The sequence below is a fragment of the Bombina bombina genome, chromosome 8, assembly GCF_027579735.1.
Source record: "Bombina bombina isolate aBomBom1 chromosome 8, aBomBom1.pri, whole genome shotgun sequence".
Taxonomy (NCBI): Eukaryota; Metazoa; Chordata; class Amphibia; order Anura; family Bombinatoridae; genus Bombina; species Bombina bombina.
Genome location: NC_069506.1, coordinates 109,734 through 129,326, shown reverse-complemented (window position 1 = coordinate 129,326; position 19,593 = coordinate 109,734). Strand labels below are relative to the sequence as shown.

Sequence of the window (19,593 nt, the reverse complement as noted above, 5' to 3'; positions counted from 1 at the left end):
GGCAGAGAATCACTCTTGCCATCTATCAGCGATATATATCCCAGGGGTAGAGAACTGGGAGACAGATTTTCTAAGTCGTCAGACTTTTCATCCGGGGGAGTGGGAGCTCCATCCGGAGATGTGTGCTCAACTAATTCAGCTATGGGGCACACCAGAATTGGATCTGATAGCATCTCGTCAGAACGCCAAGCTTCCTTGTTACAGATCCAGGTCCAGGGATCCTCAGGCAGTACTGATAGATGCTCTAGCAGTACCCTGGTCATTCAACCTGGCTTATGTGTTTTCACCTTTCCCTCTCCTTCCGCGTCTGATTGCCAGAATCAAACTGGAGAGAGCTTCAGTGATTTTGATAGCACCTGTGTAGCCACGCAGGACTTGGTATGCAGACCTGGTGGACATGTCATCTCTGCCACCATGGACTCTGCACCTGCGACAGGACCTTCTGATCCAAGGTCCGTTCATGTATCCAAATCTAATTTCTCTGCAACTGACTGCTTGGAGATTGAACGCTTGATTTTATCAAAGCGGGGTTTCTCTGAGTCGGTCATAGATACCTTGATTCAGACTCGAAAGCCTGTCATCAGGAAAATCTTTCATAAGATATGGCGTCAATATCTTTTTTGGTACGAATCCAAAGGCTACTCATGGAGTAAGATAAGGATTCCTAGGATTTTGTCCTATCAGCTAGTTCCCTAAAGGGACAGATATCTGCTTTATCAATTCTATTGCACAAGCATCTGGCAGATGTTCCAGACGTTCAGTCGTTCTGTCAGGCTTTAGTTAGAATCAAGCCTGTGTTTAAACCTGTTCCTCCGCCATGGAGTTTAAATTTAGTTTTTAATGTTCTTCAAGGGGTTCCGTTTGAACCCATGCATTCCATAGACATTAAGCTTCTATCTTGGAAAGTTCTGTTTCTAGTTGCTATCTCTTCAGCTCGAAGAGTTTCTGAGCTATCTACTTTACAATGCGACTCGCCTTATCTTGTTTTCCATGCTGATAAGGTGGTTTTGCGTACCAAACCTGGGTTCCTCCCTAAGGTTGTTTCTAACAGGAATATCAATCAGGAAATTGTTGTTCCTTCTCTGTGTCCTAATCCTTCTTCTAAGAAGGAACGTCTGTTGCACAACTTGGACGTGGTTCGTGCCTTGAAGTTTTATTTGCAGGCAACCAAAGATTTTCGCCAATCATCTTGTTTGTTGTCTATGCTGGAAAGCGTAGAGGTCAAAAGGCTACGGCTACCTCTCTTTCCTTTCGGCTGAAAAGCATCATCCGTTTGGCTTATGAGACTGCTGGACAGCAGCCTCCTGAAAGAATTACAGCTCACTCCACAAGAGCGGTGGCTTCCACATGGGCTTTTAAGAATGATGCTTCTGTTGAACAGATTTGTAAGGCTGCGACTTGGTCTTCACTTCATACATTTTCAAAATTTTACAAATTTGATACTTTTGCTTCTTCGGGGGCTATTTTTGGGAGAAAGGTTCTGCAAGCAGTGGTGCCTTCCGTTTAGGTTCCTGTCTTGTCCCTCCCATTCATCCGTGTCCTAAAGCCTTGGTATTGGTATCCCACAAGTTAGGATGAATCCGTGGACTCGGTACATCTTGCAAAAGAAAACAAAATTTATGCTTACCTGATAAATGTCTTTCTTTTGCAATGTACCGAGTCCACGGCCCGCCCTGTCTATTCAAGACAGATAGTATTTTTTATGTAAACTTCAGTCACCTCTGCACCTTATAGTTTCTCCTTTTCTTCCTTAGCCTTCGGTCGAATGACTTGGGGGTGGAGTTAAGGGGGGAGCTATATAGACAGCTCTGCTGTGGTGCTCTCTTTGCTACTTCCTGTCAGGAAGGACAATATCCCACAAGTTAGGATGAATCCATGGACTCGATACATCGCAAAAGAAAGAAATTGATCAGGTAAGCATAAATTTTGTTTTTAGCTACTGAAAGTATGTCACAGGATGATTCTCAGTCAGAAGGGAATCAGGTTATGCCATCTAATTCTCCCCAAGTGTCACAACCATTAACGCCCGCGCAAGCGACGCCAAGTACTTCTAGTGCGTGTAATTCTTTCACCCTGCAAGATATGGCAGCAGTTATGAATACTACCCTCACAGAGGTTTTATCTAAGCTGCCTGGGTTGCAGGGGAAGCGCAGTAGGTCTGGTGTGAGAACAAACGCTGAGCCCTCTGACACTTTATTAGCCATATCCTATGTACCCTCACAATGTTCTGAAGTGAGGGATTTGCTGGCTGAGGGAGAGATTTCTGATTCAGGAAATATGTTCCCTCAGACAGATTCAGATATGACGGCTTTTAAATTTAAATTAGAACACCTCCGCTTATTGCTCAGGAAGATTTTAGAGACTCTGGATGATTGTGACCCTATTGTAGTTCCAGAGAAATTGTGTAAAATGGACAGATTCCTAGAGGTTCCTGCCTACACTGATGTTTTTCCGGTCCCTAAGAGGATTTCAGAAATTGTTACTAAGGAGTGGGATAGACCAGGTATTCCGCTCGCTCCCCCTCCTACTTTTAAGAAAATGTTTCCCATATCTGATGCCGTGCGGGACTCGTGGCAGACGGTCCCTAAGGTGGAGGGAGCTATTTCTACCCTGGCTAAGCGTACAACTATACCTATTGAGGACAGTTGTGCTTTCAAAGATCCTATGGATAAAAAATTAGAGGGTCTTCTGAAGAAAATATTTGTTCACCAAGGTTTTCTTCTCCAACCTATAGCGTGCATTGTTCCTGTAACTACTGCAGCGTCCTTTTGGTTCGAGGCTCTGGAAGAGGCACTTCAGGTTGAGACCCCATTAGATGATATTCTGGATAGAATTAGGGCTCTCAAGCTAGCTAATTCTTTCATTACAGATGCCTCTTTTCAATTGGCTAAATTAGCGGCGAATAATTCAGGTTTTGCCATTTTAGCGCGTAGAGCGTTATGGCTTACGTCCTGGTCTGCTGATGTGTCATCAAAAGCTAAGCTTTTAGCCATCCCTTTCAAGGGTAAGACCCTATTCGGGCCTGAACTGAAAGAGATCATTTCAGACATCACTGGAGGGAAAGGCCATGCCCTTCCTCAGGATAAGACGAATAAGATGAGGACCAAACAAAATAATTTTCGTTCCTTTCGGAAATTCAAAGGTGGTCCCTCTACCTCTTCCCCTGCCGCAAAGCAAGAGGGGAATTTTGCTCAATCCAAGTCAGTCTGGAGACGTAACCAGACTTGGAACAAGGGTAAACAGGCCAAGAAGCCCGCTGCTGCCACCAAGACAGCATGAAGAGGTAGCCCCAGATCCGGGACCGGATCTAGTAGGGGGCAGACTTTCTCTCTCCGCTCAGGCTTGGGCAAGAGACGTTCAGGACTCCTGGGCTTTAGAAATAGTAACCCAGGGGTATCTTCTAGATTTCAAAGATTCTCCCCCAAGGGGGAGATTCCATCTTTCACAATTGTCTGTAAACCAGACAAAAAGAGAGGCGTTCTTACGCTGTGTAGAAGACCTATATTCCAAGGGAGTGATCTGCCCAGTTCTGAAAATAGAACAGGGGCAAGGGTTCTACTCCAATCTGTTTGTGGTTCGAAAAAAAAAGAGGGAACCTTCAGACCAATTTTGGACCTCAAAATCCTAAACAAATTCCTCAGAGTCCCATCCTTCAAGATGGAGACCATTCGGACTATTTTGCCAATGATCCAGGAGGGTCAATATATGACCAGCGTGGACTTAAAGGATGCGTATCTACACATTCCTATCCACAAAGATCATCACCAGTTCCTCAGGTTCGCCTTTCTGGACAAGCATTACCAGTTTGTGGCTCTTCCCTTCGGGTTGGCCACAGCTCCCAGAATTTTCACAAAGGTGCTTGGGTCCCTTCTGGCAGTTCTAAGGCCGCGGGGCATAGCTGTGGCGCCTTATCTGGACGATATCTTAATCCAGGCGTCAACTTTCCAACTAGCCAAGTCTCACACGGGCATCATGGTGGCTTTTCTAAGATCTCACGGGTGGAAGGTGAACATACAGAGAGAGTTCACTTATCCCTCTCACAAGAGTTCCTTTCCTGGGAACTGTGATACATTCGGTGGACATGAAAATCTTTCTGACGGAGGTCAGGAAATCAAAAATTTTATCCATCTGCCGAGCTCTTCATTCCATTCCTCGCCCGTCAGTGGCTCAGTGTATGGAGGTAATCGGCTTAATGGTAGCGGCAATGGACATAGTTCCGTTTGCTCGCTTGCATCTCAGACCACTGCAACTTTGCATGCTCAAACAGTGGAATGGGGATTATGCAGATTTATCTCCTCAGATAAATCTGGACCAAGAGACCAGAGACTCTCTTCTTTGGTGGTTGTCACAGGATCATCTGTCCAAGGGAATGTGTTTCCGCAGGCTAGCGTGGGTCATAGTGACGACGGACGTCAGCCTATTGGGCTGGGGTGCAGTTTGGAATTCCCTGAAAGCACAGGGATTGTGGACTCGGGAGGAAGCTCTCCTCCCGATAAATATTCTAGAACTGAGAGCGATCTTCAACGCGCTTCAGGCATGGCCTCAGCTGGCGTCGGCCAGATTCGTAAGATTCCAGTCGGACAATATCACGACTGTAGCATATATCAATCATCAGAGGGGAAAAAAAAGAGTTCTCTAGCGATGATAGAGTTTACCAAAATAATTAAATGGGCAGAGACTCTCACTCTTGCCATCTATCAGCAATCTATATCCCAGGAGTGGAGAACTGGGAAGCGGATTTTCTAAGTCGTCAGACTTTTCATCCGGGGGAGTGGGAACTCCATCCGGAGGTGTTTGCACAATTGATTCAGCAATGGGGCACACCAGAATTGGATCTGATGGCGTCTTGTCAGAAGCCAAACTTCCAAAACGGGTCCAGGTCAAGGGATCCTCAGGCAGTACTGATAGATGTTCTAGCAGGTACCCTGGTCGTTCAACCTGGCTTATGTGTTTCCACCATTTCCTCTCTTTCCTCGTTTGATTGCCAGAATCAAACAGGAGAGAGCTTCAGTGATTTTGATAGCACCTGCGTGGCCACGTAGGACTTGGTATGTAGACCTGGTGGACATGTCATCTCTTCCACCATGGACTCTGCCACTGAGACAGGACCTTCTGATTCAAGGTCCGTTCCAGCATTCAAATCTATTCTCTCTGCGACTGACTGCTTAGAGATTGAACGCTTGATCTTATCCAAGCGGGGGTTCTCTGAGTCGGTCATAGATTGCTTGATTCAGGCTCAAAAGCCTGTCACCAGGAAAATTTATCATAAGATATGGTGTAAATATCTTTATTGGTGCGAATCCAAAGGCTACTCATGGAGTAAGATCAGGATTCCTAGGATTTTGTCCTTTCTCCAAGAAGGATTGGAGAAGGGGCTATCAGCTAGTTCCTTAAAGGGACAGATATCTGCTTTATCAATTCTACTGCCCAAACGTCTGGCAGATGTTCCAGACGTTCAGTCGTTCTGTCAGGCTTTAGTTAGAATCAAGCCTGTGTTTAAACCTGTTGCTCCGCCATGGAGTTTGAATTTAGTTCTTAAGGTTCTTCAAGGGGTTCCGTTTGAACCTATGCATTCCATAGATATTAAGCTTCTATCTTGGAAAGTTCTTTTTTTAGTTGCTATCTCTTCGACTCGAAGAGTTTCTGAATTATGTGCATTGCAATGCGACTCTCCTTATCTTGTTTTCATGCGGATAAGGTGGTTTTGCGTACCAAACCTGGATTCCTTCCTAAGGTTGTTACTAATAAGAATATTAATCAGGAAATTGTTGTTCCTTCTCTGTGTCCTAATCCTTCCTCTAAGAAGGAGCGTTTATTGCACAATTTGGACGTGGTTCGTGCTTTAAAGTTTTACTTGCAAGCGACCAAAGATTTCCGTAAAACATCTTCTTTGTTTGTTGTCTATTCTGGAAAACGTAGAGGTCAAAAAGCTACGGCTACCTCTCTTGCCTTTTGGCTGAAAAGCATCATCCGTTTGGCATACAAGACTGCTGGACAGCAGCCTCCTGAAAGAATTACAGCTCACTCTACTAGAGCGGTGGCTTCCACATGGGCTTTTAAAAATGATGCTTCTGTTGAACAGATTTGTAAGGCTGCGACTTGGTCTTCGCTTCATACCTTTTCCAAATTTGATACCTTTGCTTCTTCAGAGGCTATTTTTGGGAGAAAAGTTCTTCAAGCAGTGGTGCCTTCTGTTTAACCATCTGTCTTGTCCCTCCCGTTCATCCATGTCCTGTAGCTTTGGTATTGTATCCCACAAGTAAAGGATGAATCTGTGGACTCGTCTTACCTTTATAGAAGAAAAGTAAATTTATGCTTACCTGATAAATTAATTTCTTCTATGGTAAGACGAGTCCACGGCCCGCCCTGTCATTTTAAGACAGATATTTTTTTTATTTAAACTTCAGTCACCTCTGCACCTTTTGTAGTTTCTCCTTTTCCTTCCTGTAGCTTCGGTCGAATGACTGGGGGGTGGAGCTAAAGGAGGAGCTATATAGACATCTCTGCTGTGGTGCTCTTTGCCACTTCCTGTTAGCAGGAGGATAATATCCCACAAGTAAAGGATGAATCCGTGGACTCGTCTTACCATAGAAGAAATTAATTTATCAGGTAATCATAAATTTACTTTTTAAAGATCGCTCCGAAACGGGGCCCACAAAACCGCCGCTATCTTGAAGCCCTGACAGGCTGTAAGAGACCATGCTGCGCAGCACACGCTGACAAAAAGTTCCACACCAGGAGCGAGTAAAAAAGGAGCAAATTGAAGCACCATAAGATACTACTACATATAATTATATAGAACTACTACTGTTCTGCCTGTTCTTTGATAAATGCTTAACATGGTGAAGATGTCCCTGTACATAGCACATTAAATTCCTAAGCACTTTGAACGCACTGCTTATGTGAGTTGGACACTTTAACGATAACATCCACAACTTATATTGATAGCTCTGCACAACGGATGTTTGCAAAGATGGACTTAATTACCCACTTGATATAGGCAGCGAGCTTAAGATAACAGCCAATACCCCTAATCTAGGAACACCACATCCATATTAGCAACTACTAAGCCTCCAGCTTCAAAAACCCAGATACTGGTCTCTTTGTCATCAGAAGACGAAGAAAATGATACGTCAGAAACCACTCAGATATCCACGACTCTATTACACTCAATGCCGTCTAAGCAAGATTTTGATAACCTGGTGACACAGGTATGCCAATGTATCAAGGAAGAAATAACTGGCCTTAGAAAAGAGGTTACGGAGATTGGTCAAAAAGTTGAAGCTTTGGAGGAAGATAATGACCTTAACCAGTCAGAGCTATCCAATCTACAAACAGCCAACACTCATGATCTACAGATCCTCCAACTTCAAGATAAAATTGAAGACCTGGAAAACAGGGAAAGGCGACAGAATCTCTGAATCTATTCTTCCCAACACTCTCTCTGAGTTTCTAACAGGCCTATTCCCACATCTCATGGGCCCATCTACAACTTACGATACCACCATGTATAGAGCACACAGTGCCCTAAGGCACAAGCCTCCAGAGCAAGCTCCACCGAGAGACGTAATATTAAAGTTAAAAGACTTCCAAGCAAAAGAAGAAATCCTAAAAGCGGCAAGACAGCAGAAAAACATCACATATCAAAATTGCTGTATCCAAGTTTATACTGATCTCGCACTCTACAGAGGAGGAAGGAATTTCAACCCCTCACTACAATCCTTAGAGCACAAGGAATTTCATACCATTGGAGTTTCCCTTGTTTTCTCATGGTGACACATCAAGGTGAGAAATGTATCTGCAAATCAATGAAGGAAGCCTAACCTTTCTGCACCTCACTTGGCATATCGCCACCCAAGGGACTTCCTATATCGGATGATCAGTCCTCCATGAGACAATCTACACAGCCTCGACCTCCAAGAGCCCGGGGCAAATAGCTCCAGCTAAAAAAACTGAAGAAACACCCTGCTGGACCTTCAGAAGAGCAAACTTGACAATTAGGACACTACATAATTTGATAAAGTACAAATATTTCAAAGAGACTGAACAGTCCTGTGGTTCATATAGGTTTCCCTCACATTAAAGGTAACCTCTTTAATTGTTTATGATGGTTCAAAATGAATGTATTCTATATTGGTAAAAATTGTTCAAACTATGCAACCCCTATATAATGTTTTTTCAATGCACTGTAACTTAAAGGAGATGGACAACTCTTCCCATATTTTTGCGACATATGTCGTCATTGTTGTTTTTGTTTGTTTTTCTTATTTGTTTATTGTTTGTTTATTGTTAACAGAAATTGCTTTCTGATGGAACATCATTTATAGTACAGTTTACTTAATAAGTATATTTGGATTTACACTGTTGCCTTTCCCCACGACCTCATGTATTATACCCCTTTACACCGAGCTTATAAACGCAGGATCCCATATTCGAAACATGCCTAACACAGTCATGGGAAAGCCTTTACAATTCCGTACATTAAATGTCAAGGGGTTTAATGATCCTCATAAAAGGCGCTTGGCCTTTAAAGATATCAATCATAAACTTATTGATATTTTGTTTCTGCAAGAAACTCACTTTATAGCAGGAAAGGAACCCTCATTCTTTGCTTCAACATATCCCATACACCACCACTGCAGCCATAAAACTAAAAAGGTATGCAGAGTTAGCATAATGATAAACAAATCCACACCATTTCAAACACAGCGGATAGATAGAGATGAAGAAGGGAGATACCTTGCGATCAGTGGACTCCTGTTGGGCAGACCAGTAACCCTTGTAAACATCTACGCCCCTAATACACTACATGATCCCTTTTTTTGTAAAGTCACCAACTCCATTCTATCCTTCTCCAAAGGCCCATTAATCATAGGGGGGGATCTGAATGCCCACTTAAATCCTACCTTAGATAACTCAATGAGTCATTCCCACATTTCTAAAAGAGCACTCAAATCTTTACACAATATGTTATTATTAGGAGTTCATGATACATGGCGACAGCTTTACCCTACCGTGAAAGACTACACTTATTTCTCGGCACCTAGTCAGACATATACCCGCATAGACTATATATTTTCGAAGATCATATCAAACTGTCCCTCCTATCAGATGTTGAGATTCTCCCAGTCGTCTGGTCAGACCATTCGGCAGTTTTCTGTAAACTGACATGGTCGCTAACTCCATTGAGACCATTTCAGTGGCAGATGGACGATACTCTTTTAAAAGACAATTTTTTGTTTGATCAGATAGATCATCTCTTGCTAGAGTTTTTTCAGATTAATAACACCCCAGAAATGAATCCCTATGTCTTATGGGAAGCACACAAATGCTTCATAAGGGGAGAGTTGATCAAAATGAAATCTACACAAACTAAATAGAATAGTTTTTAATGACTTAAACACCCAACTATCCCACTGGGATAAAACGCACAAATTATATCCCAACGATGCTGCAGCCAAGACTAACCTAGATCAAGCAACATATAGGTTAAGGGAGTTCCTTCAACATGGAGCCAAGGTTCAGGCTTTTAAACTACAGCAAAAATACTTTAAAGAAGTAATAAACCGGGTAGACTGCTGGCAAGGGTACTGAAAGCTAAACAAATAGCAAATTACATCACAGAAATACAAGACCCACCTAACAACATAGTGGCAGACTCTATAGGGATAGCAGCAAGTTTTCGTAACTTCTATGCTAAACTGTATAATCTTTCCCTTAATAGAGACAAAATTAACCATGTACTCAAATGTGAATCATATCTGCAACATATGAATCTTCTCACCTTACTACAAGATCAAATTGACCAATTGGAACAACTATTTACAGCTAAAGAAACTGAAACAGCCATAGATTCATTAAAACAGGGTAAAAGCCCGGGCCTGACGGTTTTACTGGTAGTTATTACAAAAAATTCAAGCACATCCTAATCCCTTATCTCCTAGCTATCTTTAATCACATAGATCAGGGTAATACTCTGCCCTCATCTATGCTGTAAGCCATTGTCACTGTAATACCTAAACCAAATAAAGATCCAACCCGAATATCTAACTATAGACCTATATCTCTATTAAATGTTGATATAAAGATTTACTCAAAAATTTTGGATAACAGGTTAAATAAATTTCTTCCTCTACTTGTACACCCAGACCAGGCGGGTTTTGTGCCGCAGAGAGAGGCAAGAGATAATACAGTTAAAGTTCTTCATCTTCTACAATATTCTAAGCTGCATAATCTTCCTTTTATTTTAATATCGACTGACGTCGAAAAAGCCTGCGTGGCTCCCTTTAATGCCTGTAAAACCAACCAATCTTCATAACCTACTGCCATTTTACACTTTGATAGAGGCGGATAAATTGCTCCCCAAACATCATTTTACATCTCTGAATATCACACAGTTTTCACACTGGTTTAGATACTTGCAACTAAGGCATTTCTTTGATACCTACAAACACAAGAACTTAATAATTAGAGATTGCACACCACTTGAAAAATTGTGTAGCATGGAATCACCACCTCTCCATGCCATATCTACTCTCTATTCGCTATTAACTACCCCTCTCACAGTCATGCAAACCACCACGATTACCTCTTGGCATAAAGAGCTGCCATACACACTTGTTGAGGATGAGTGGGTTACCATATTTCATAGGACAAGCAAAGCTGCCCATTCTGCTACACTCCAAGAAACAAACTATAAGTTCTTACTTAGGTGGTACCTCACGCCGCAGCGGCTAAAATACATTTTCCCACAAACTTCTGACTGATGCTGACGTAAGTGTACAGAAAAAGGAACGCCATATTTGTGGTAGACTTGTCCAAAAATAAAGAAGTTTTGGTACGACATACATTCAAAATTCAATCTGGACCCTCTAATCTATTTATTTCACACTATACCTAAATTGCCCTCCAAACAACATACTGCCGTTTTGCAAATAGCTATTTGTAGTGCCAAACAAATACCAAGATTATGGAAGTCAGAGTCTTCCCTGACCCTGAATATGTGGATCACCTAGATGCACACTAATCTGAAATTAGAGAGATATTTTTATTACTCATTTAATAGGTTGGATTTCTACACCGAAATTGTGTTTTATTGGGAAACTAATTACCTAGCAAAGGTCGTTAGAGCAGAATAAGACGAGGTTAAGCTGATAGGCCCCTATTAAAGGTATCCTCTGTCAATATTGGCTGACTAAGACACAAGATTTTATAACCTGCTATACTAATCTTCAATACAAAAGATTGACTTTCTGATGATATGTAGACATGAGCAATGCCTGTACCCCAAATTGTGTAAATGTCTGTACTGTTTTACTTCTCCTTTGGCTGGGACATAACACGCTCTAAGATTTCGATAGTGCATTTATTATGGACTCTGGGTTCACAAGCGAAGGCTCTGCCTCTTCTACAGCCCTGGAGAAAGTTGAGAACTTGGTTTTATTTTTGTAAACTTGAAAACATGATGTATAACTGTACTACTTGAAGCTGATCTTGAAATCACATAAGACATTTTGTTGATATTGTCTCAGCAGGTTCTGTTTTCTCTCTGACCCTAGATAGGAACTATACAGAGAGTGCAGAATTATTAGGCAAATGAGTATTTTGACTACATCATCCTTTTTATGCATGTTGTCTTACTCCAAGCTGTATAGGCTCGAAAGCCGACTACCAATTAAGCATATTAGGTGATGTGCATCTCCGTAATGAGAAGGGGTGTGGTCTAATGACATCAACACCCTATATCAGGTGTGCATAATTATTAGGCAACTTCCTTTCCTTTGGCAAAATGGGTCAAAAGAAGGATTTGACAGGCTCAGATAAGTTAAAAATAGTGAGATATCTTGCAGAGGGATGCAGCACTCTTAAAATTGCAAAGCTTCTGAAGCGTGATCATCGAACAATCAAGCGTTTCATTCAAAATAGTCAACAGGGTCGCAAGAAGCGTGTGGAAAAACCAAGGCGCAAAATAACTGCCCATGAACTGAGAAAAGTCAAGCGTGCAGCTGCCAAGATGCCACTTGCCACCAGTTTGGCCATATTTCAGAGCTGCAACATCACTGGAGTGCCCAAAAGCACAAGGTGTGCAATACTCAGAGACATGGCCAAGGTAAGAAAGTCTGAAAGACGACCACCACTGAACAAGACACACAAGCTGAAACGTCAAGACTGGGCCAAGAAATATCTCAAGACTGATTTTTCTAAGGTTTTATGGACTGATGAAATGAGAGTGAGTCTTGATGGGCCAGATGGATGGGCCCGTGGCTGGATTGGTAAAGGGCAGAGAGCTCCAGTCCGACTCAGACGCCAGCAAGGTGGAGGTGGAGTACTGGTTTGGGCTGGTATCATCAAAGATGAGCTTGTGGGGCCTTTTCGGGTTGAGGATGGAGTCAAGCTCAACTCCCAGTCCTACTGACAGTTTCTGGAAGACACCTTCTTCAAGCAGTGGTACAGGAAGAAGTCTGCATCCTTCAAGAAAAACATGATTTTCATGCAGGACAATGCTCCATCACACGCGTCCAAGTACTCCACAGCATGGCTGGCAAGAAAGGGTATAAAAGAAGAAAATCTAATTACATGGCCTCCTTGTTCACCTGATCTGTACCCCATTGAGACCTGTGGTCCATCATCAAATGTGAGATTTACAAGGAGGGAAAACAGTACACCTCTCTGAACAGTGTCTGGGAGGCTGTGGTTGCTGCTGCAAGCAATGTTGATGGTGAACAGATCAAAACACTGACAGAATCCATGGATGGCAGGCTTTTGAGTGTCTTTGCAAAGAAAGGTGGCTATATTGGTCACTGATTTGTTTTTGTTTTGTTTTTGAATGTCAGAAATGTATATTTGTGAATGTTGAGATGATATATTGGTTTCACTGGTAAAAATAAATAATTGAAATGGGTATATATTTGTTTTTTGTTAAGTTGCCTAATAATTATGCACAGTAATAGTCACCTGCACACACAGATATCCCCCTAAAATAGCTATAACTAAAAACAAACTAAAAACTACTTCCAAAACTATTCAGCTTTGATATTAATGAGTTTTTTGGGTTCATTGAGAACATGGTTGTTGTTCAATAATAAAATTAATCCTCAAAAATACAACTTGCCTAATAATTCTGCACTCCCTGTATATTTTAGTTTAGAGATGGTGTCTCCTATATATGAATCTCTTGGAATAGCTCTGCTCTAGACACATTCACCATCATTACCAGAGAGTAATCTCTAAACATCTTTTCTAGTTCCGTGCCAGTTTCTGATCTCTTTGAGTCATTGGCCCCTATTTATTAAAGCTCTTGCGGACCTGATCCAACAGTGCGGATCAGGTCCGCAAGACCTCGCTAAATGCGGAGAGCAATACACTCTCCGCATTTAACATTGTACCAGCAGCTCACAAGAGCTGCTGGTGCACCCCCTGCTGACTCGCGGCCAATCAACCCGATCGTACTCGATCGGGTTGATTTCCGACGATTGCTGTCCGCCTGCTCAGAGCAGGCGGACAGGTTATGGAGCAGCAGTCTTTGTGACCGCTGCTTCATAACTGCTGTTTCTGGCGAGTCTGAAGACTCGCCGGAAACACGGCCCTTCAAGCTCCGTACGGAGCTTGATAAATATGGGCCATAGTCACAGTCTGCGGGTTTGTGCGGTTTCACTTTTTGGTGACTTACAATTTCATTTTCTGTTTAAATCTGAAGGAGCAAATGGAGTTTGATGAAGTTCCGGTTTACTACTCTGATGAGGAATGGGATTGCTTAAATGAAGAACAGAGGAAACTTTATAAAGATCTGACGATCGAGAATAACCAGATTCTCAGGTCACTGGGTAAGTGCGTCTCAGTGATAGAACCTGATTACCATACAATAAAAACCTCAGCAGCATGTCTCAGCCTCTCATCTACGCAGGTGCTACTGCAAGATATAAAACTCGCATGCGCTACTGCAAGATACAAAAACACAAGCGCTACTGCAAGATACAAAACTTACATGCGCTACTGCAAGATACAAAACTCACATGCGCTACTGCAAGATATAAAACTCACATGCGCTACTGCAAGATACAAAACTTACATGCGCTACTGCAAGATACAAAACTCACATGCGCTACTGCAAGATACAAAAACACAAGCGCTACTGCAAGATACAAAACTCACATGCGCTACTGCAAGATATAAAACTCACATGCTCTACTGCAAGATACAAAACTTACATGCGCTACTGCAAGATACAAAACTTACATGCGCTACTGCAAGATACAAAACTTACATGCGCTACTGCAAGATACAAAACTCACATGCTCTACTGCAAGATACAAAACTTACATGCGCTACTGCAAGATACTACAAAAACACAAGCGCTACTGCAAGATACAAAACACGCATGCTCTACTGCAAGATACAAAAACACAAGCGCTACTGCAAGATACAAAACTTACATGCGCTACTGCAAGATACAAAACTCGCATGCGCTACTGCAAGATACAAAAACACAAGCGCTACTGCAAGATACAAAACTTACATGCGCTACTGCAAGATACAAAACTCACATGCGCTACTGCAAGATACTACAAAAACGCATGCTGTACTGCAAGATACAAAAACACGTGCTACTGCAAGATAAAAAAAACTCACATGCGCTACTGCAAGATACAAAACTCACATGCGCTACTGCAAGATATAAAACTCACATGCTCTACTGCAAGATAAAAAAACGCATGCGCTACTGCAAGATACAAAACTCAAATACATGCTGTACTGCAAAATACTACAAAACGCATTCGCTGCGGCAAGATACTACAAAAACACATTTGTTAGGAAATCACAAATCTAGATGGGTTAATTTTAAAGACACAGGTAGTTTTATTAGTTAAATAATAAGATGGTTGTGCAGTCTTGTGTGGTTACAACTAGATACATGAGTTTGCGCAGTGCTGTGTGTGTGTAACCTGTGCTCAGTGCTGTGTGTGTGTGTAACCTGTGCTCAGTGCTGTGTGTGTGTAACCTGTGCTCAGTGCTGTGTGTGTGTGTAACCTGTGCTCAGTGCTGTGTGTGTGTGTGTAACCTGTGCTCAGTGCTGAAGTTTCTATTAACCAGTGAGCATTAGTAGGAAGTACCTATCGGCCAGTGAGCTTTAGTAAGAAGTATCTATCAGCCAGTGAGCATTAGTAGGAAGTGCCTATCAACCAGTGAGCATTAGTAGGAAGCGCCTATCAGCCAGTGAGCATTAGTAGGAAGTACCTATTAGCCAGTAAGCATAAGTAGGAAGTACCTATCAGCCAGTGAGTATTAGTAGGAAGTACCTATCAGTCAGTAAGCATTAGTAGGAAGTACCTATCAGCCAGTGAGCATTAGTAGGAAGTACCTATCAGCCAGTGAGCATTAGTAGGAAGTACCTATCAACCAGTGAGCATTAGTAGGAAGTGCCTATCAGCCAGTGAGTATTAGTAGGAAGTACCTATCAGCCAGTGAGCATTAGTAGGAAGTGCCTATCAACCAGTGAGCATTAGTAGGAAGCGCCTATCAGCCAGTGAGCATTAGTAGGAAGTACCTATTAGCCAGTAAGCATAAGTAGGAAGTACCTATCAGCCAGTGAGTATTAGTAGGAAGTACCTATCAGTCAGTAAGCATTAGTAGGAAGTACCTATCAGCCAGTGAGCATTAGTAGGAAGTACCTATCAGCCAGTGAGCATTAGTAGGAAGTACCTATCAGCCAGTGAGCATTAGTAGGAAGTACCTATCAACCAGTGAGCATTAGTAGGAAGTGCCTATCAGCCAGTGAGTATTAGTAGGAAGTACCTATCAGTCAGTAAGCATTAGTAGGAAGTGCCTATCAGCCAGTGAGTATTAGTAGGAAGTACCTATCAGTCAGTAAGCATTAGTAGGAAGTGCCTATCAGCCAGTGAGCATTAGTAGGAAGTACCTATCAGCCAGTGAGCATTAGTAGGAAGTACCTATCAACCAGTGAGCATTAGTAGGAAGTGCCTATCAGCCAGTGAGCATTAGTAGGAAGTACCTATCAGCCAGTGAGCATTAGTAGGTGGCAACTATCAGCCAATGTCCCTTTAACATAACTTTGTATTATCTACCATTAATTTTTAACTTGTATATATAAAACTACACTTTCTTTGACCGCTGTTATTGAGGTATACTCAACTTACCTTAATATTTATTTATTTTAATCTTTTACAGTGAGAGATTTTAAGACAAAGGGTCAAAAATATGATGGTGCGTCCAGGTGGAAGGTGAGGGAACGAGCCGAGAGATATACGGTGGAAGAGAAAGAGGTTCTGATCAGGGAAGTTCTGGCGAGAGAGGACATCCTGTGGAGTAAAAACCCCTGGAGTGCGGAGAGGAGCAAAGCCTGGAAGGATATCACTGCAGCCGTCTGTCGCGTGGGGCGTCTCCGCACAGTCTCTTCGGTTAAACACAGGTTTCATGACTGCAGGTCAGAGGTCAGGAAGAAGATGGAACAGGCAGCAGTGGGCAAGGAGGTTACATTTGCCCACTGGGAGGAAATGCTGAGGCGCTACTTGCTTGGAGCTTCAACGGCCGACTCCGGAGAGCAGTCTGAGGGTAACGCATTTGTTTTATATTCTAATTTTATACACAAGATCACACGTGGGTCTAACTTAAGTACAGTTATAATCATTTATACACAAGATCACACGTGGGTCTAACTTAAGTACAGTTATAATCATTTATACACAAGATCACACGTGGGTCTAACTTAAGTACAGTTATAATCATTTATACACAAGATCACACGTGGGTCTAACTTAAGTACAGTTATAATCATTTATACACAAGATCACACGTGGGTCTAACTTAAGTACAGTTATAATAATTTATACACAAGATCACACTGGGTCTAACTTAAGTACAGTTATAATCATTTATACACAAGATCACACGTGGGTCTAACTTAAGTACAGTTATAATCATTTATACACAAGATCACACGTGGGTCTAACTTAAGTACAGTTATAATCATTTATACACAAGATCACACGTGGGTCTAACTTAAGTACAGTTATAATAATTTATACACAAGATCACACTGGGTCTAACTTAAGTACAGTTATAATCATTTATACACAAGATCACACTGGGTCTAACTTAAGTACAGTTATAATCATCTATACACAAGATCACAATGGATCTAACTTAAGTACAGTTATAATCATTTATACACAAGATCACACGTGGGTCTAACTTAAGTACAGTTATAATCATCTATACACAAGATCACACTGGGTCTAACTTAAGTACAGTTGTAATAATTTATACACAAGATCACAATGGATCTAACTTAAGTACAGTTATAATCATTTATACACAAGATCACACTGGGTCTAACTTAAGTACAGTTATAATCATCTATACACAAGATCACACTGGGTCTAACTTAAGTACAGTTGTAATAATTTATACACAAGATCACAATGGATCTAACTTAAGTACAGTTATAATCATTTATACACAAGATCACACTGGGTCTAACTTAAGTACAGTTATAATCATTTATACACAAGATTACACTGGGTCTAACTTAAGTACAGTTATAATCATTTATACACAAGATCACACGTGGGTCTAACTTAAGTACAGTTATAATCATTTATACACAAGATCACACGTGGGTCTAACTTAAGTACAGTTATAATCATTTATACACAAGATCACACGTGGGTCTAACTTAAGTACAGTTATAATCATTTATACACAAGATCACACGTGGGTCTAACTTAAGTACAGTTATAATCATTTATACACAAGATCACACTGGGTCTAACTTAAGTACAGTTATAATCATTTATACACAAGATCACACTGGGTCTAACTTAAGTACAGTTATAATCATCTATACACAAGATCACAATGGATCTAACTTAAGTACAGTTATAATCATTTATACACAAGATCACACGTGGGTCTAACTTAAGTACAGTTATAATCATTTATACACAAGATCACACGTGGGTCTAACTTAAGTACAGTTATAATCATTTATACACAAGATCACACGTGGGTCTAACTTAAGTACAGTTATAATCATTTATACACAAGATCACACGTGGGTCTAACTTAAGTACAGTTATAATAATTTATACACAAGATCACACTGGGTCTAACTTAAGTACAGTTATAATCATTTATACACAAGATCACACTGGGTCTAACTTAAGTACAGTTATAATCATTTATACACAAGATCACACTGGGTCTAACTTAAGTACAGTTATAATCATCTATACACAAGATCACACTGGGTCTAACTTAAGTACAGTTATAATCATCTATACACAAGATCACACTGGGTCTAACTTAAGTACAGTTATAATCATTTATACACAAGATCACACTGGGTCTAACTTAAGTACAGTTATAATCATTTATACACAAGATCACACTGGGTCTAACTTAAGTACAGTTATAATCATTTATACACACGTGGGTCTAACTTAAGTACAGTTATAATCATTTATACACAAGATCACACTGGGTCTAACTTAAGTACAGTTATAATCATTTATACACAAGATCACACTGGGTTTAACTTAAGTACAGTTATAATCATTTATACACAAGATCACAATGGGTCTAACTTAAGTACAGTTATAATCATCTATACACAAGATCACACTGGGTCTAACTTAAGTACAGTTATAATCATCTATACACAAGATCACACTGGGTCTAACTTAAGTACAGTTATAATCATCTATACACAAGATCACACTGGGTCTAACTTAAGTACAGTTATAATCATTTATACACAAGATCACACTGGGTCTAACTTAAGTACAGTTATAATCATTTATACACAAGATCACACTGGGTCTAACTTAAGTACAGTTATAATCATTTATACACACGTGGGTCTAACTTAAGTACAGTTATAATCATTTATACACAAGATCACACTGGGTCTAACTTAAGTACAGTTATAATCATTTATACACAAGATCACACGTGGGTCTAACTTAAGTACAGTTATAATCATTTATACACAAGATCACACTGGGTCTAACTTAAGTACAGTTATAATCATTTATACACAAGATCACACTGGGTCTAACTTAAGTACAGTTATAATCATTTATACACAAGATCACACGTGGGTCTAACTTAAGTACAGTTATAATCATTTATACACAAGATCACACTGGGTCTAACTTAAGTACAGTTGTAATAATTTATACACAAGATCACACTGGGTCTAACTTAAGTACAGTTAAAATCATTTATACACAAGATCACACTGGTCTAACTTAAGTACAGTTTAATAATTTATACACAAGATCACACTGGGTCTAACTTAAGTACAGTTATAATCATTTATACACAAGATCACACTGGGTCTAACTTAAGTACAGTTATAATCATTTATACACAAGATCACACGTGGGTCTAACTTAAGTACAGTTATAATCATTTATACACAAGATCACACGTGGGTCTAACTTAAGTACAGTTATAATAATTTATACACAAGATCACACTGGGTCTAACTTAAGTACAGTTATAATAATCATATACACAAGATCACACTGGGTCTAACTTAAGTACAGTTATAATCATTTATACACAAGATCA

The 19,593-nt window shown here is 40.8% G+C and overlaps 1 protein-coding gene across 4 annotated transcripts in view; it reads left to right on the top strand.

The window, feature by feature from the left end:
- The window catches only part of LOC128638241 (uncharacterized), a 41,776-nt gene extending 23,581 nt beyond the window's left edge, over positions 1–18,195 (top strand). For 2 of the 4 annotated variants that reach the window (XM_053690093.1, XM_053690091.1), the window contains exons 2-3: positions 13,697–13,823; positions 16,186–18,195. In XM_053690093.1, the coding sequence (XP_053546068.1) occupies positions 13,703–13,823; positions 16,186–16,673 (609 nt within the window). In that variant the 5' untranslated portion in view covers positions 13,697–13,702 and the 3' untranslated portion in view covers positions 16,674–18,195. Of the gene's footprint in view, positions 1–1,734; positions 8,086–13,696; positions 13,824–16,185 lie in introns of those variants that run through there. The other 2 variants (XR_008399075.1, XM_053690094.1) reach the window with 2 other exon arrangements.
- Positions 18,196–19,593: the final 1,398 nt, after the last annotated feature.